General features: G+C 43.8%; 1 protein-coding gene across 4 annotated transcripts in view; it reads left to right on the top strand.

Moving 5' to 3' along the window:
• The window catches only part of mypn (myopalladin), a 414,790-nt gene that overhangs the window by 336,657 nt on the left and 61,878 nt on the right, over nucleotides 1-16,255 (top strand). For 3 of the 4 annotated variants that reach the window (XM_068052411.1, XM_068052412.1, XM_068052413.1), the window contains 3 exons: nucleotides 5,449-5,593; nucleotides 7,359-7,457; nucleotides 8,723-8,773. In XM_068052411.1, the coding sequence (XP_067908512.1) occupies nucleotides 5,449-5,593; nucleotides 7,359-7,457; nucleotides 8,723-8,773 (295 nt within the window). The remainder of the gene's footprint in view (nucleotides 1-5,448; nucleotides 5,594-7,358; nucleotides 7,458-8,722; nucleotides 8,774-16,255) is intronic. The other variant, XM_068052409.1, reaches the window with a different exon arrangement.

The raw sequence follows: 16,255 nt of genomic DNA, 5'->3' as shown, positions 1-16,255 counted from the left end.
TAGGTAGGACTGGGAAAGAGGTTCTGCATAGAAAGTATGTGCAAGGGCTAAATTAAAAAGCAGAGCCTCAAATGTAATAATCTCTGGATTATTATCTGGGTCACAAGCAAATTAGAGTAAGGTAAATAAGATTAGAGAGTTAAATGTGTGGCTCAACGATTGGTGTGGGAGAAATGGGTTTCGGTTCATGGGGCACTGGCACCAGTACTGGGGAAAGTGGGAGCTGTACTGTTGGGACTGTCTTCACCTAAACTGTACTGAGACCAGTGTTCGGGCAAGTTGTATAACTAGGGCAGTAGAGAGGGCTTTAAACTAAATAGTGGGGGCGAGGGATCAAGTGAAAGAAGATATGATAAATTAAGAGAGGACAAGGGAAGAGAGCAAAGTAACAATAAGAAAAATAATAATCGGAGCATGGCAGGAAGGGACAGAATGTACAAAATTAAGAGTGTGCAAGCAGTTAAGACTAAAGGTTGCATAAATAGTAAAAAGACAACTAAAGGGGCTCTGTATTTGAATGCACACAGCATTCGTAACAAAACAAATGAATTGATAGCTCAAATAGAAATAGATATATATGATGTGATAGCCATTACAAAGACATGGCTGCAAGATGACTAAGGCTGGGACCTGAATATTCAAGGTACATGACATTTCGGAAGGACGGGAAATAGGAAAAGGTGGAGCGGTAGTTCTGTTAATTAAGGATGACATGAGTACAATAGAGAGGGATGACATTAGTTCTAAAAATTAAGATGTAGAATCAGTTTGGGTAGAGATAAGAAATAGTAAAGGTGAGAAGTCACTTGTGGGAGCAGTTTATTGGCACCCTAACAGTAACCACACTGTAGGATGGGGTATATAGGAAGAAATAATGGGGGCTTGTGAGAAATATACAGCGATAATCATGGGTGATTTTAATCTACAGATAGATTGGATGATTCAGAATGGCAAAGATAGCCTGGAAGATGAGTTCATAGTGTTTTCGGGACAGTTTCTTAGAGCAGCACGTTCTAGTGCCAACCAGAGAGCATGCTACTCTAGAACTGATAATGTGTAATGAGACAGGAGTAATTAATGACCTCATAGTAAAGGCACCCCTAGATAGCAGTGATCACAACATAATTGAATTTCACATTCAGTTTGAGGGTGAGAAGAGTGGATCTAAGACTAGTGTTTTAGACTTAAATAGGGTAATTATGAGGGTTTGAGGACAGAGCTGGCTAAAGTAAATTGGGAAATTAGATTAAAGGATATGCCGGTAGAGATACTGTGGCATACATTTAAGTATTTCATAACACGCATCAAAGATACATTCCAGTGAGAAAGAAAGGCTCCAGGGGAAGGACACACTATCTGTGGTTAACTAAGGAAGTTAAAAATAGTATCAAATAGAAAGAAAAAGCGTACAATTCAGCAAAGAGTAAAGGCAGGTCAGAAGATTGGACAGAATATAAAAAACAGGAAAGAATGATTAAAAGAATAATGAAGAGAAATTAGAGTATGACAGAACGCTAGCTAGAAATATAAAAATGAATAGTAAGAGTTTCTACAAGTACACAAAAAGGAAAGGAGTAAGTAAAATGAGTGTTGGTCCACCAGAGAGTGAGTCTGGGGAATTAATAATGGAAAATAAGGAAATGGCAGAGGAAATGAACAGATTTTGTGCATCTGTGTTCGCTGTAGAGGATATAAATAACATTCCAGAAATAATTGTGAATCACGAGTTGAAAAGGAGGGAGGAACTTGACACAATTACCATCACCAGGAAGGGGTACTGAGAAAATTATTAGAACTAAAAGCTGACAAATCCCCAGATCCTGATGGACTTCATCCTAGGGTCATTAAAGAAGTGGCTGATGAGATAGAGAATGCATTGGTTTTTATTTTCCAAAATTCTTTAGATTCTGGAAAGTCCAATCAAATTGGAAGATAGCAAATGTAACTCCACTATTCAAAAAAGGAGGAAGACAGAAAGCAGGAAACTAAGGCCAGTTGGCTTAACATCTGCCATAAGAAAATGCTGGAATCTGTTATTAAGGAGGTTATAGCAGGTCATTTAGAAAATCTCAATGCAGTCAGGCAGAGCCAATGTGCGTTTGTGAAAAGGAAATGATGTTTAACTAATTTATTAGAGTTCTTTGAGTAAGTAACAAGCAACTTGGATAAAGGGGAACCTGTGGATGTGGAGTAATTGGATTTCCAGAAGTCATCTGACAAGGTGCCACATCAAAGGTTACTAAACAAAATAAGAGCCCATGGTATAGGGGGTAACATATTAGCATGGATAGTGGATTAGTTAGCTAACAGGAAACAGCGAGTAGAAATAAATGGGTAATTTTCAGGTTGGCTAGCTGTAACGAGTGGAGTGCCACAGAGATCAGTGCTGGGGCCTCAACTGTTTACAATCTGTATCAATGACTTGGATGAAGGGACAGAATGTATGGTTGATAAATTTGCTGATGACACAAAGATAGGTAGGAGGGTAAGTTGTGAAGAAGACATAAGGAATCTGCGAAGGGATATAGATAGGTTAAGTGAGTGGGCAAAGGTTTGGCAGATGGAATATAATGTGGGAAAGTGTGAACTTGTCCACTTTGGCTGAAAAAATAGAGAAGCAACATATTATTTCAATGGAGAGAAATTGCAGAACTCTGAGATGTAGAGGGATCTGGGTGTCCTAGTACAGGAAACACAAAAAGTTGGTATGCAGGTACAGCAAGTGATTAAGAAGGCAAATGCAATGTTGTTGTTAATTTGCAAGAGGAATGAAATATAAAAGTAGAGATGTTTTGCTACAGTTGTATCGGGCATTGGTGAGACCACATCGAGAGTATTGTGTACAATTTTGGTCTCCTTACTTAAGAAAGGATATAATTGCATTGGAAGCAGTTCAGAGAAGGTTCACTCGACTGATTCCTGGGATGAGAGGGCTATCTTATGAGGAAAGGTTGGACAGGTTGGGTCTGTATTCATTGGAGTTCAGAAGAATGAGAGGTGATCTTATTGAAACATATAAGATCCTGAGGGGACTTAATAGGTGGATGTTGAAAGAATGTTTCCCCTTGTGGGAAGACTAAAACTAGGGGGCACAGTTTAAAAATGAGAGGTCTCCTGTTTAAGACAGAGATGAGGAGAATTTTTTTCTCTCAGAAGGTCGTGAGTCTGTGGAATTCTCTTCCCCGGAGATCCGTGGAGGCAGGGTCATTGAATGTTTTTAAGGCAGAGGCAGACAGATTCAAGGGAGTCAAAGGGTTTCGGGGGTAGGCAGGAAAGTGGAGTTGCATCCACAAACAGATCAGTTATGGTCTGATTGAAAGGTGGAGCAGGCTCGAGTGGCCAAATAGCCTACTCCTGCTCCTAGTTCATACGTCTTGTGAGTGATGCTCACATCACATGAACAAATAAAAAAAAGACACCTTAATTGTTAAAGCAAGAATTTTAACAAGGAGTTGTCAGCCTAGAAACTCCTGTTCTGGCGATGTGCGTGGTGAGACTTCAGCCTGCCAATGCATCCCCGTCTTGACACTACCCCAATTCCAGGGATTTGGATAACTTGAAATTAAGGGTTGGACACTTGCATCATTGACAGTTCTGGTAGGGTCCCAGCAGGATTTTGGAGTGGCACCTTGTCAGGCAAATGCCAACTCGTCTGATCAAAGTAGTTGAAATGCCAGAAATTTATCAAAATGCCGTCCTTTGCTGTTGTGCCTTTCAGTGTCAGTTACAGTTTGGAAGCAGAATGTTGGGCCCCATTTGTGGCTTTGTACCACCTATATGCCTGCTTCATGCAGACAATGTCGGTGGCTGTGCAAGACGCAGAATGAGGGCATTTATGGACATTTATGGGGAGCCCAGCATTCTGCCAGTTGCGGGGGAATGTCACAATGTCAGAACAGAGTGGTACACCAATCAGAATTTGTCTTTGTGGACAGCTTGAATTGGCAAAAACACAGTGGAAATGGGCTCCACCCTGAATTCCTGCCCCTCCTCTCCTGCTATCCCAGATTTGACTCTCAAATTACCAGGATTTCTAGTGTATTAATTATACCAAAGACCTCATAATTTCATTATGCTTAAGTACTAGACTTTATTGTCTGAATACACCCATGTATGATAATTACCAAATAAGATTATAGATATCCTTTTACTATTACTTTGATGTGGTATATCCACTATCTAATAAAAGATATATCCTTCATTAACATGTTTAACTGTGATTTTATTTTGATACATATTTATGCATCAATAGTTTAGTGAAACAAACCACATCTTTTAGAACAGACAAAAACTTTGCTTAATGGTAATTGATAAGCCAGTGTCAGGATGCTCAATGAGGTGAGTGTTGGGGAGTGGAACAATGTTGCAATTTTGTCTCCCAGTGTTAGCTTCTAATGCTGCCAGGATAGATGCAGAATTAAGTTGCTATGGCTAGGATTTTATCCCGGCAATGGGGGTCCTGGCAACAGGCTGGAAGGCAGGAGGAAGACCCCACCTCGACCCTCCATCAGACCCCCGTTGTGATTTCACAGCGGGCAGATAATTAAAGGCCCACCGTCGGAGACACCGTCCCTTTGAGGGATGCGCTCCCGCCTGCAAAGCTGCTGCTTAAATGGAGGGCCAGCAGTTCTGCAGTACTGGCAGCACCATAGGGAGTGGAGGCCTGCAGTACTGAAGATGGACAAGACCCAGGACACAGGTAAGTGAGGTCAGGGTCGCCAGGGCCACTCAGGCAGGCCCCGGCGACAGGGTTGGGTGGGGTCTTGTCGAGAGGGCAGCCATCGCCACAGTGGGGGGGGCCCTTCCGGGGGCCATGGATTGCCCTCAAATGAGGGACACCCCCCCATTCCCCTGGGGGAAATTGGAGGCTGCCAGTATCATCTGGAAGTATCTCCACGCAGCTGTGGGCCTCTCCGTCTTCCATAAAATCAGAGCGAAGGTGGGAAGAGGCTCTTAAGTGGCCATTAATTGGCCTGGAGCATCCTCGGCCTTCCCCGCCCCTGACAAAATAGTACAGGGCCAGGGCAACGCTAGGTATGCCACCCTTGTGATTTTGTGTGCCCCCCCACCCTCTGTTCCCGTCTCCAAGGGCAGGATAAAATCTGCCCTATGTCTCAACCAAACAAAAGCAGCACCTAGTGGACTAGTATTGATTTTTCTGCATCCAGTACCAACCATCTGTGGGCATTCTGAGTAAGATTGCTAATCTTTGCTGATTGTGGGCAATTTTGTGAAGTGGAAACCACTTAAGATTACCCAAACTCATTTTCATCAGTTTCTAACAATTGGTCCAGAGGCAACATGCTAACCAACTACACCATCCTGTTGTCAACTGGTGCCAACTTAATAATTTATCTTGGAATATATTATATCTAGGTGTGCTACAAATTATTCATTATTAAATGTGTACAAGTGTTATACAGTGCCACTTTTTATTTAATAATGCAGCCCTCCACAAGGTATCTTGAAGAAAGTGCTCAAATCCCCTCGACCATCCACCAATGATGAAATACAGGATAGCAAGGATGCTGTAATACATGACTTAGACAGAAAATTACACTTCAAAGACGATGCTTTCCAAACTGGGCAGCAGGTAAGAGTTTTCTGCACGGGGGACATCAATGATTTTTTTTGCTGCATTGAAACTGAAAATATATTTAAAATTCCAGCTTCATCAGTATTTTGTGAAATGTTCTTTTGTATGAACAGAATAATGTTTTAACTCCCTTAACGTGCGAAAGCATTCAAAGTTACCCCGGGAATATTTACAAATGCATTTCCTTTGCCTCCATGCTTATATCATAAAATATGAACGTGATGGTGTGTCTTTAGATTTTAAAAGAAGTATTAGGATCAATTCAGGGATACTGCATTCCTGGATCAGAATCTTGCTCAATGGCTGTATGAGCCCTTTAGCATTGTGCAGCTCATTCTGCATCCTGCAGTCCCATCAAATGAGTCTGTGAGTCGAGAAATTCAGCATCACTGAATTCACCCCAAAAGATCTACTAAGTCATGCAATAGCTGGTTACTGCAGGCCTTCTCCCAGGAGATAATAGCTACTGCAGAGGATTTTGTTAAGTTTGATAAAAGCATATTACTGTGGATGCTGGAAATTTGAAATAAAAACAGAGAGTGCTGGAAATACTCAGCAAGTCTGGCAGAATCTGCAGAGAGAGAAACAGAGTTAACATTTCAATCAATGACCTTTCATCAGAACTGTTCCGATGAAAGGTCATCAACCTGAAACTTTAGTCAGAATTTTACGCCCCCGTAGGAGCAGCTGGAGGCAGGGGGAGTGTAAAATTGAGTGGGAGGCAAAGGGTGTCGATACCGTTGCCTTCCTGCCCCTGCTGCAATTTTACGAGCGGCGGCAAGAAGCGGCCGCCTGCCCAAGGCCAATTAAGGCCCTTAAGTGGCCAATTAATTACCACATAAGGGCCTCCTGCTGCTGCTGGTATATTACCAGCAGTGGGCAGGCGGCTCAGGACCCCCAGGCAGGCACCCAGTTAAACCTGGCGGCCTCCTTGCGGGCTGGGTGGGGGGCCCTACTGATCAGGCACCCTGTGCCCGTTGGATGGCTCCCCCACAACACAAGCCACCCCCACTGCACTAAATGCCCCCCCCCACCCCTCTGCCAACTGATCCTCCTTTCCTTGACAGGGCCCGGCCGATTGCCCCTGGCGTGGCCCACACACTTACCTTCATTCCGGAGCCGGTGTCCCCCTGGCTGTCCAGCTGCCACCACTCTCAGTGGTGCTGCTGAGACTGAAGAGCTGCCAGCTCGCAGATTGGCCAGCAGAGGGGCAGAAGTCCCGCCCGAGGCCATTTAAGGGCCTGTGCCATGTAAAATCTCTGCTTGGCTTCCAGGCCTGGCGGAGGCGGGCTCACCTCAGACTTTTTGGCAAGTGGGCGGGGCCTCAAATCTTACATAAAATTCTGGCCTTAACTCTGTTTCTCTCTTCACAGATGTGCTGAGTATTTCCAGCACGTTCTGTTTTTATTTGTTAATTTGACTTTGTTCTGTTTGTAGTTGTCACTTTAGAGGATCATCATAAGATGATCCAGTGGATCAAAATTTAGAAATTCCTACCTAACAGCACTATGGGTGTACCTACAGCACATGGACTGCATGAGTTCAAGAAGGTGACTCACCACCACCTTCTCAAGGGCAATTAGGGATGGATAATAAATGCTGGCCTTGCCAGCGACACTCACATCCCATGAATAAATAAAAAAGATTATACTAATACCCATAATATGTTCTGGAAGTGATACTTCTTTCATTCTGTTGAAGTATTCTGCAATCTGCTTATTGCTATAAAGCTATTGTCTAATCACCTGCTTCCCTTTGATAGAGAATAATTTATGAGGATAAAATGGCCTGCAGATTTCTTGGACCAAATTCTCCTTCAGTCTTTAATATTGATGAGGTAGAGGATATTGCAGTGCCACAGGTACAACATCACTTTTTCAATTCTCTTTGCTGATCAATACCATTTGAATCAATTCCATTTGAAAATACACAGTTGCTGCAAATAACATTTAACAAGTCATCAGCAAACTATTGAATTAATTAGCTGTTCATAAGTTTATTAAAATATTTAACATCTATGCATTGCATACAGATCTAATCTGCACCATATGAAATGAAGCATCATTAATGCATTGTACTCACCAAGCAGTAGTGTGCACAGAGATTGCAAAATACAACCACCTGCTTTTTGTATGAAGTAATTAGGCATTAATATGTTGCTGATCCCATGGAAAGCCTCTCCTAATCTTGTGTGTGAAGTTGGAGTCTATAGCTCAGATGGATTGAATTTGATGTTTCTATTCAAAAGTTGTCTCTGAACGTTTTTCAAAAAAATTATGTAGTCTGAATATATCCATCTGTTGCTTCCATCACATTGCTCAAGCTTAGCCTGGTAGGATCCGCTAAATCAGTGCACTATACATCCAGACTCTATATTTTGGTTATTAATCTGGAAAATAGCAGAATGATAGGATGCTTTCCATAATTTTATGGAATGATAACTATCCATTCATCCATCTATCCAATAAATCCATCCAAGCCATTCATCCATCTGTTCAAGGCATCTGTACAATCGATTCATCCAAGCCATTCTTCAAATCCATCGATCAATCCATCTACCTAAGACACCATCCATCCTTTGGCCCATCTGTTCAAGCTATCCATCCATCATTCCATCTTATCCATTTACCCATTGATCCATCCATTCACCTATCCATCCATCCACTCCATCCAACTAATCCATCCTTCCATACAAGCCCTCCATCAAATCTATCCAACCACTCACTTGTGCATCCAATTCCATCATCCATCCAGTCCATCCATATAATCCATTCTTCCATGTAATACATCCATCTAATCCATGCAACCAATCCATTCATCTATCTGTCTAATTCACCCACCAAATCTATTTAATCTATCAGTCCATCGATCCAATCTATCCATTCAGCTTTCCAACCTTCTATCCATGCATGCATGCATTCAGTACATCTATTTAACCATCTTATCTATCCACTCCATCCATTTATCCACTCATCAATCCAATCCATCTATCCCTTCTAGCTGTCTATCCATTATTCTTTCTTATCTACAGATTCCCAGTGAAGGTTCCCCGTGATCCATGGGCTGGCTTCTTATTTTAAAAAAGTTTAGAATCAGACATTTATTAAACTTTTTTTATATCTGCAGGATTTTAAACATCTGATAGAATCAACACGCAACAGTCTTGGTCAACAACAGGTTAAGTCGAAAGCCACGTTTTACTATTTCTTCTTTATTCCAGAGCCATTTCTCATCATTATTTTCTGTTTTACATTACTAGATGTGGTTCCAGGGCATATTACAGCCAACTGCATGGGCGGCACAGTGGCGCAGTGGTTAGCACCACAGCCTCACAGCTCCAGCGACCCGGGTTCAATTCTGGGTACTGCCTGTGTGGAGTTTGCAAGTTCTCCCTGTGTCTGCGTGGGTTTCCTCCGGGTGCTCCGGTTTCCTGCCAAAAGACTTGCAGGTTGGTAGGTAAATTGGCCGTTAAAAATTGCCCCTAGTATAGGTAGGTGGTAGAGAAATATAGGGACACGTGGGGATGTGGTAGGAATATGGGATTAGTGTAGGATTAGTATAAGTGGGTGGTTGATGGTCGGCACAGACTCGGTGGGCCGAAGGGCCTGTTTCAGTGCTGTATCTCTAAACTGAATCAATGAGCCAGCTCTGTAAAGCTTCTGTTCATAGTGAAGCTGTCTTTTAGAGATGAAATCTTTGGATCCTGCAATTGCAGTGTTGCTTGCCTGAGCCCCTTCAACAGCCATTAATCAAATGTTGCATGCTGTCTTGCTGTTTAATTTCTTTGTACCTTCTAGCTTTAGATGGCTGGTTCTTAAGCTGTTTTTTTTTTCAAAAACAACCTTTTCTTTACATTGGTTCTAAATAAAGCATGAAATCCTAACACTAACAACAGAATTCTCCAGTATAGTGATTCTGTCACTAACAGATAAATGAAACAACACAATATTGTAGTTAACTATTATCCCTATCTCAACCTCTGTTGATCTACACTAGCTCTCTATCCCTCCAAAGCATTGATTTCAAAATCTTCATCTTTATTTATGAATCGTTCCATTGCCCTGTGCTACCCTACCTCCGTGACCTTCTGAACACTTATTTCTCATCCTGAGCCCTTCATTCCTCTAACTCTGGGCACCTGTGCATCACCCAACCTCTTCTCCATTATACCTCCTCCCTGTGACTCAGGTCTCGAGCCCCTTCACCTCACTTCCTTTTTCTACAATTTTAACCAGATTTTCGAAGCCAAGCTATTTAACCACCACTTTGCACAGTTCTTCTGTTCTCCCACTTGTGCTCTATCATTTTTCTCTTTTACGCTGTCCCTTGGGGAACTCAAGGACACCATTTAAACTGAACAAGTAGAAGCAAGATTTCAGATTTGATTGTGAGATGAGATGGTTGGGTTTCATAGAGTAGCTCACATGTGGAACAGAAAAGAATACAGTGCTTATTAATCTCTTCAAAAAGGAGCTGGATAATTATCTATCTGGGAACAGAATTAGAATTCATGAAGATGGAGAAAAAGCAGAAAATGCACAGCAGATCTGTAAGGAGAAAAGACAGATTGTTGTGAGTAAGAATTGTTGTCAGAACTGGAAACTGAAAGAGAAGCAAACCCTTCAAAATGGCTGGAAAAGAAAGAAAATAAGCAAATTTCCAGTCAGCCTCCAACAATAAGACTTAATAACCCTTTGAGTGGTTCAGTTGGCTACCTGCTACTTGTAAGCGGGTAGCCCTGCTGGCTCCCCCAACCAGCATGGCGGCCAGCAGCGTGAAATTGCATGCCAGCCCACCTCTGTGCCTGCCCTCATCAGAGCCTAAACAATCAGCTCTTAGAGTTAGAAATAATAAAGAATTAAGTAAAATCTTATAAAATACAAAAGATTTGAAGTACATGTCTATAAATGTTCAAAGTGTGAGTTAACAAGGTTGGTGAGCTGCATTATAAATAGCCATGTGGGAATATATTGTAGTGGTGACAACTGAGACCAACCCAAAAAGAGGAGGATTGAATGCTTAATATTTCTGGGTATGAGCTATTCTGGAAAGATAGGGAAGGATAAAAAGGAGTGGGGGGGAGGGGGTGTGGGTAGTGGTTTTGATTAAGGAAAATATTACAGTGCCCGAAAGAATGTCCTTGAAGGGTCAATGACAGAATCTATTTGGTTGGAGTTAAGAAACACTAAAAGAGCTATTATGGAGATCGGAGGCTGGATGGATCAGAGGCATCAGGTAGGGGCGGGTGGAAGAATTAGATGCCATGAGGGGAAATCGGAGGCTTCTGGTGGGGGTGGGGGGGGGGAGAGTTTGGAAGCCATGAGGGTGGGGGAGATTGGAGGCTTCGGGTACGGTGGAGATCACGGGGTAAGTCAGATGGGTCAGGGTATCCCCGATTGCGAGGCACTTACCTCCTGAATCCAACAATCCTTGCCTTCCTGTAGCTGTTGGGTTTCCCAAGCCTCAGAAAACTCAGCTGCCCAGAGTTCAATTGGAAATGATGGATAAAAATGAGGCACACAGCCACAATATAATATTTAAATTGCCAGCTCACCTTCTGGGAGCAGGTTGGCTGCCTGCCCCTCCGTCCTGTCCCATCTCCGTTAAAACCGGAGGCCGGTTGGGGTTGGGATTCAGATTTATAACACTTTAACGTTCCACTCAGCCTAATCCAACCTGACCTTGCCCACTCTTTAAGGTTAAAATTCCCCCCCAGTAATCTGGCAGAAAATTAGCAGCCAATTGGACAAGCATGAACTAATAAAGGAGAGCCAGCATGGATTTATGAAGGGAAAATTGTGTTTGACTAACTTGATTGAGTTTTTTGATGCGCTAACAGAGTGGATGAGAGCAGTGCAATTGATGTGTATGTGGACTTTCAAAAGGTATTTGATGAAGTACCACATATTAGGCAGCAGCGTTTTTCCTTGCAGCTGGATACAGTGCTGCAAGAGGTTTAATGACCTTATAAGAGAAAGATGAGTGGCATAACATTTTCAGGTGCCAATCTCCACACCCCAGAATTTTCCTGCACAGCACTCCTCGGAACACATGTTGCAGCTCCACGCATTCCTCTCTCTCCAGGCACCTCCTCACATCCGCATCTGAACAGCCAACAATGACACTCATCCTCATAGTTGTGCCATCTCACACTGATCCCTCACAGTCACCCTCCACAAATGTTCAATCCTCTTTGCACATTCCATTTCTCACATAACTCTCTGCTTTCTCTCATTGAAGGACAACTCCATCGAGAGGCCAAGAACCTGCAGTGTAGCCAAATTAACCACTGTGGAGGAACAGACTCTAGACATCAGCAGGTGGCAGAGTCCATGGGTCTAGGCAATGGATAGGTGGGGGTCTCCCACATACCTGGTGGTGGCATCAGATATCACACTTCCACTTGGCACATAACAGTCTCTCACGTTGAATTCATGTCACCACTAACTGAAATGTCATGATATGCATAATGTCGACCCTTTCCCCATGTCAGCAATAATTCATATCTTTCATCTCCCACAGGCCCTTCAAGGGTGACAGAGGAGCAGCTATGGGAGGAGGCTGAGGAGTCCTCAGAGGATGGCGTGCATTCTGAGGATGCACTGTCACATGACTCATGCGCACCCTCCATCAGTGCAGATACACACACCATGGTGGGTACTGCAGTAGAGATAGCTAGTTTGTTACATGATGAGACGCATATCAAATGTGAGCAAGAGCAGATGCTGGACACAGGGACAGCATTGGAGGGTTCTCGTTAGAGTGTGCAAGACACTCTAAGGAATGTCCAGCTGGATGTAGATGCTGAGCCTCGAGAGTCATCCAAGAAAAAGGAATTTTTGGAGCAGCAACAGGAAATGTGTATGCTTCTGCCAGCAGTTCCAGAGGCTGTGCACACGCTTGGAGAGAGAATGGAGGAGTCCATCTCTAGCATGAGTGCCATGATGTCTCAGGCATATGCATTGATGTCCACCTCCATGGAAAAAGTTGCCACCTGCATGGAGACTCAGCACAGCAGGCAACCAAGTCCAGTGGCCCAGACCAATGGCCTGCAAACTCTGTCTGCCACTTTGCACAAGATGGAGGAAAGCCTTGCCTTGGTGATTCAATACCTCACTGAAATGCAGCCAAGTGCTTTCCAGTTCTTGGCTATCAGAGAAGTGCAGGTAGGCCCTGAGAGGGATGATGGAGAAAGGACACATGGAAGTGGGGACTCTTATCAGGGCGCTCCCACTTCTCATCCCTTGCGGCCCCTCCAGCCACAGACAGAGCCCCACATGCTGCTTCCTGCCCTGATGACCGAGTCCAGCCCCGCACAGGTGCAGATGGGACTGTCTTTGGTGGGACCCTCATGGGCTCCAAAACCGAGAAGATTTCTGCACTGGCATCTCATCTGTCATAGAATGCAATGCACTGCCTGCCTCAAGCTCTGCTGAAGCCACAGGGTTTGCACCATGTAGGAGTAATAGGAAGCAGATGAGAAAGACTTATTATTTCACAAGAATGTGTGCACTTGGGTGCGTATAACAATGTTTATAGAATTATGTATTTCAATGAATCAAACACTTTATTTAGCTCCTCATTCTCCTGCCATTCTACTTTATTGTATCATGAAGTCCAAATGGACAGTCGCCTTCAGATGAATGGTATGACCAGTTTGGAAGACAAGGACAGCATGTGAATGAAACAGTTGGATTTTTGACTGCAGAAATGAATTGAGGGGTGTGGGGCATAGGGTTTATGCTGCACTGTCATAGGTTTTTTAAAAACTCAGCTTAGCTGAAGCGTGTCTGTATGAAGCCCTCGTGAGCTTCTCTGGCAGCCAGGTAAGCAGCTGAAGGTGCCCTGGCCACACCTAGCTCCTCCTTGGAAGATGTTGATCGGTCTGCACCTTCCTCTTCCTGCAGCTCCATTCCTCTTTACAACACAGTGTTGTGCAAGGCAGACCGCAACCATCTGGAGACCCTTGTTGATGTATATGAAGGGCAGTACTAGATTTGTCCAGGCACCAGAATTGCATCTTCAGCAACCCAATAGCTTGTTCAATCACAAGAACACAAGAAATAGGAGCAGAAGTAGACCATATGGCCCATTGAGCCTGCTGTGCCATTCATTATGATCATGGTTGATCTTGGGCTTCAATTCCACTTTCCTGTCCGCTCGCCATATCCCTCGATTACCTGCGAGCCCAAAAATCTATCTATCCCAGCCTTAAATGTATTCAACGATGGAGCATTCACAACTCCCTGGGGTAGAGAATTCCAAAGATTCACAACCCTTTGAGTGAAGTAATTTCTCCTCATCTCAGTCCTGAATGATTGGCCCCTTATCCTGAGGCTGTGTCCCTGTGTTCTAGATTCCCCGACCAGTGGAAACAATCTCTCAGCTTCAACCCTATCAAGCCCTTTCAGAATCTTGTATGTCTCAATTAGATCGCTTCGCAGTCTTCTAAACGCCAAAGAATATAGGCCCAATTTACTCAGCCTCTCATCTTAGGACAACCCCCTCATCCCAGGGACCAATTTAATAAATCTTCGCTGCACCTCCTCCAATGCAAGTACATCCTTTCTTAAATGTGGAGACCAAAACTGCACACAGATTTCCAGGTGCTGTCTCACCAAAGCCCTGTACAGTTTTAGTAAGACTTCTTTATTCTTTTACTCCAATCCCCTTGCAATAAAGGCCAACATGCCATTTGTCTTCCTAATAACCTGCTGCACCTGCATGTTAACTTTGTGCATTCCTTGTACGAGTACCCCCATGTCTCTCTGAACATCAGCACTTACCAGTTTCACACCTTTTAAAAAATATTCTGCTTTTCTATTTTTACGACCAAGGTGAACAACTTCACATTTCCCTACATTATACTCCATTTGTCATCTTGTTGCCCACTCAATTAGCCTGCCTATATTTCTTTTCAGCCTCTATATGTTCTCCCTGCAGCTTACCTTTCCATCGAGCTTTATATCATCAGCAATCTTCATAAAAGTCATTAATATAGAGTGTAAATAACTGAGGCCCCAGCACTGATCCTTGCGGCACTGCACTATTCACTGCCTGCCAACTTGAAAATGCCCCATTTATGCCCACTCTCTGCTTCCTGTCTGTTAACCAATCCTCTATCCATGCTAATATATTATCTCCAACACCATGAGCCCTTATCTTGCCTCTTGTTCTTTTATGTGGTACCTTATCAAATGCCTTTTGGAAATCCAGGTATACTATATCTACTGGTTCCCCTTTATCTACCCTACTAGTTACATCCTCAAAAAACTCTAATAAATTTGTCAAACAGGATCTCCCTTTAGTAAAACCATGCTGACTTGTTCAAATTATACTATGCTTTTCCAAATGCAATGTTAAGACTTCTTTAATAATAGTTTCCAGCATCTTCTCAACGACCGAAGATTGGCTAATTGGTCTGTAGTTCCCTGTTTTCTCTTTACCTCCTTTCTTGAAAAGTGCTGTAACATTTGCCAACTTCCAATCTGATGGGGCTGTTTCTGAATCTAAGGATCTAATCATTGCCCTTGTAGTCATGTGGCTCTTGTTGTGCCTCTCCTCTGCATCAGTGGTAGGGCTCTTTACGGGTGTCAGCAGCCAGGTCCTCAGAGGCTAGCCCTTCCCTCCAAGGACCCATATGCTCACTCTGTATGGACGTGCAAAAACCTGTGGGAGTTGTGACTATCGCAGAATAGAGGAATCAAGACAACTTCCAGGATATCTTGCACAGATATGTATGATGTGGTCACAATCCAGTTGAACATTGAGGGAGTGGAATTCCTTCCAATTGTTAAATACTCCAGGCTGATCTGCGGGTGCCTTGATTGCCACTTGTGTAGTCAATGACTCCCCTGTACCTGTAGGAATCCAGCCACTGCAGCAACTGTGAGAGCGCTCTGATTCTAACTGGCTTCATTAGGAGCAAACTGAACATAAGTAGTCGTCTTGGAAAACATGGCATCGGTCACCTGAGAGATAAACTTATGAGCAGCAGATTGTGAAACCCTGCAGATGTCACCAGCAGATCCCTGGAAGGAGCAGAGGCTGAGAAATTCAGGGCAGTGGTAATCTTGACAGCCACTGACAATGCGTGCCCACCTGGCCGTCTTGGAAGAAAGTCGTTTTCCAGGAGACTGCAGATGTCAGCAACGACCTGCCATGAAAGCCTGAGCCGCCTATGGCAGTGTTGCTTCATCATGTTGGGGAAGCTAATCCTCTCCCTGTATACCCTGTGCTGGGGTATCACCTCTTTTGAACTGAAGCCATCTGTCTATCCCCTCTGTCCTATGGCTCCAGAGAAGCCAGCTGCTGTTGCTATTGTTCCTACAACTGATGGGGCTGTGCTGTTGGAGTGGCTCCTGGTGTTGGTGCTGTTGGTATGGCTTCTGATGTTGGTGCTGTTAATATGGCTCCTCGTGTTGGTGGTGCTGTTGATGTGGCTGCTGATGTTGGCGTGGCTGCTTCTGTTGTTCCTCATCAAAGTTCCATGTTTGAGCTTCCTACGTTGCTCCCAGGCTGCAGTAAAGGCTGACAGCGGGGAAGTTTGGATCAAGGTGAGTAAAGTCCAAGGTCAGCGAAAAGACTTCCAAACTGTTGGAAATCACCTGCGAAGCAGTGAAATCAGGCTCTCAGAACAAGTTTACATAGGCTGGCCAG

Source organism: Heterodontus francisci, chromosome 20 (assembly GCF_036365525.1).
Source record: "Heterodontus francisci isolate sHetFra1 chromosome 20, sHetFra1.hap1, whole genome shotgun sequence".
NCBI classification, from domain to species: Eukaryota; Metazoa; Chordata; class Chondrichthyes; order Heterodontiformes; family Heterodontidae; genus Heterodontus; species Heterodontus francisci.
The sequence above is the reverse complement of the archived record's forward strand: the minus strand, read 5'-3'. Positions and strand labels throughout refer to the sequence as shown.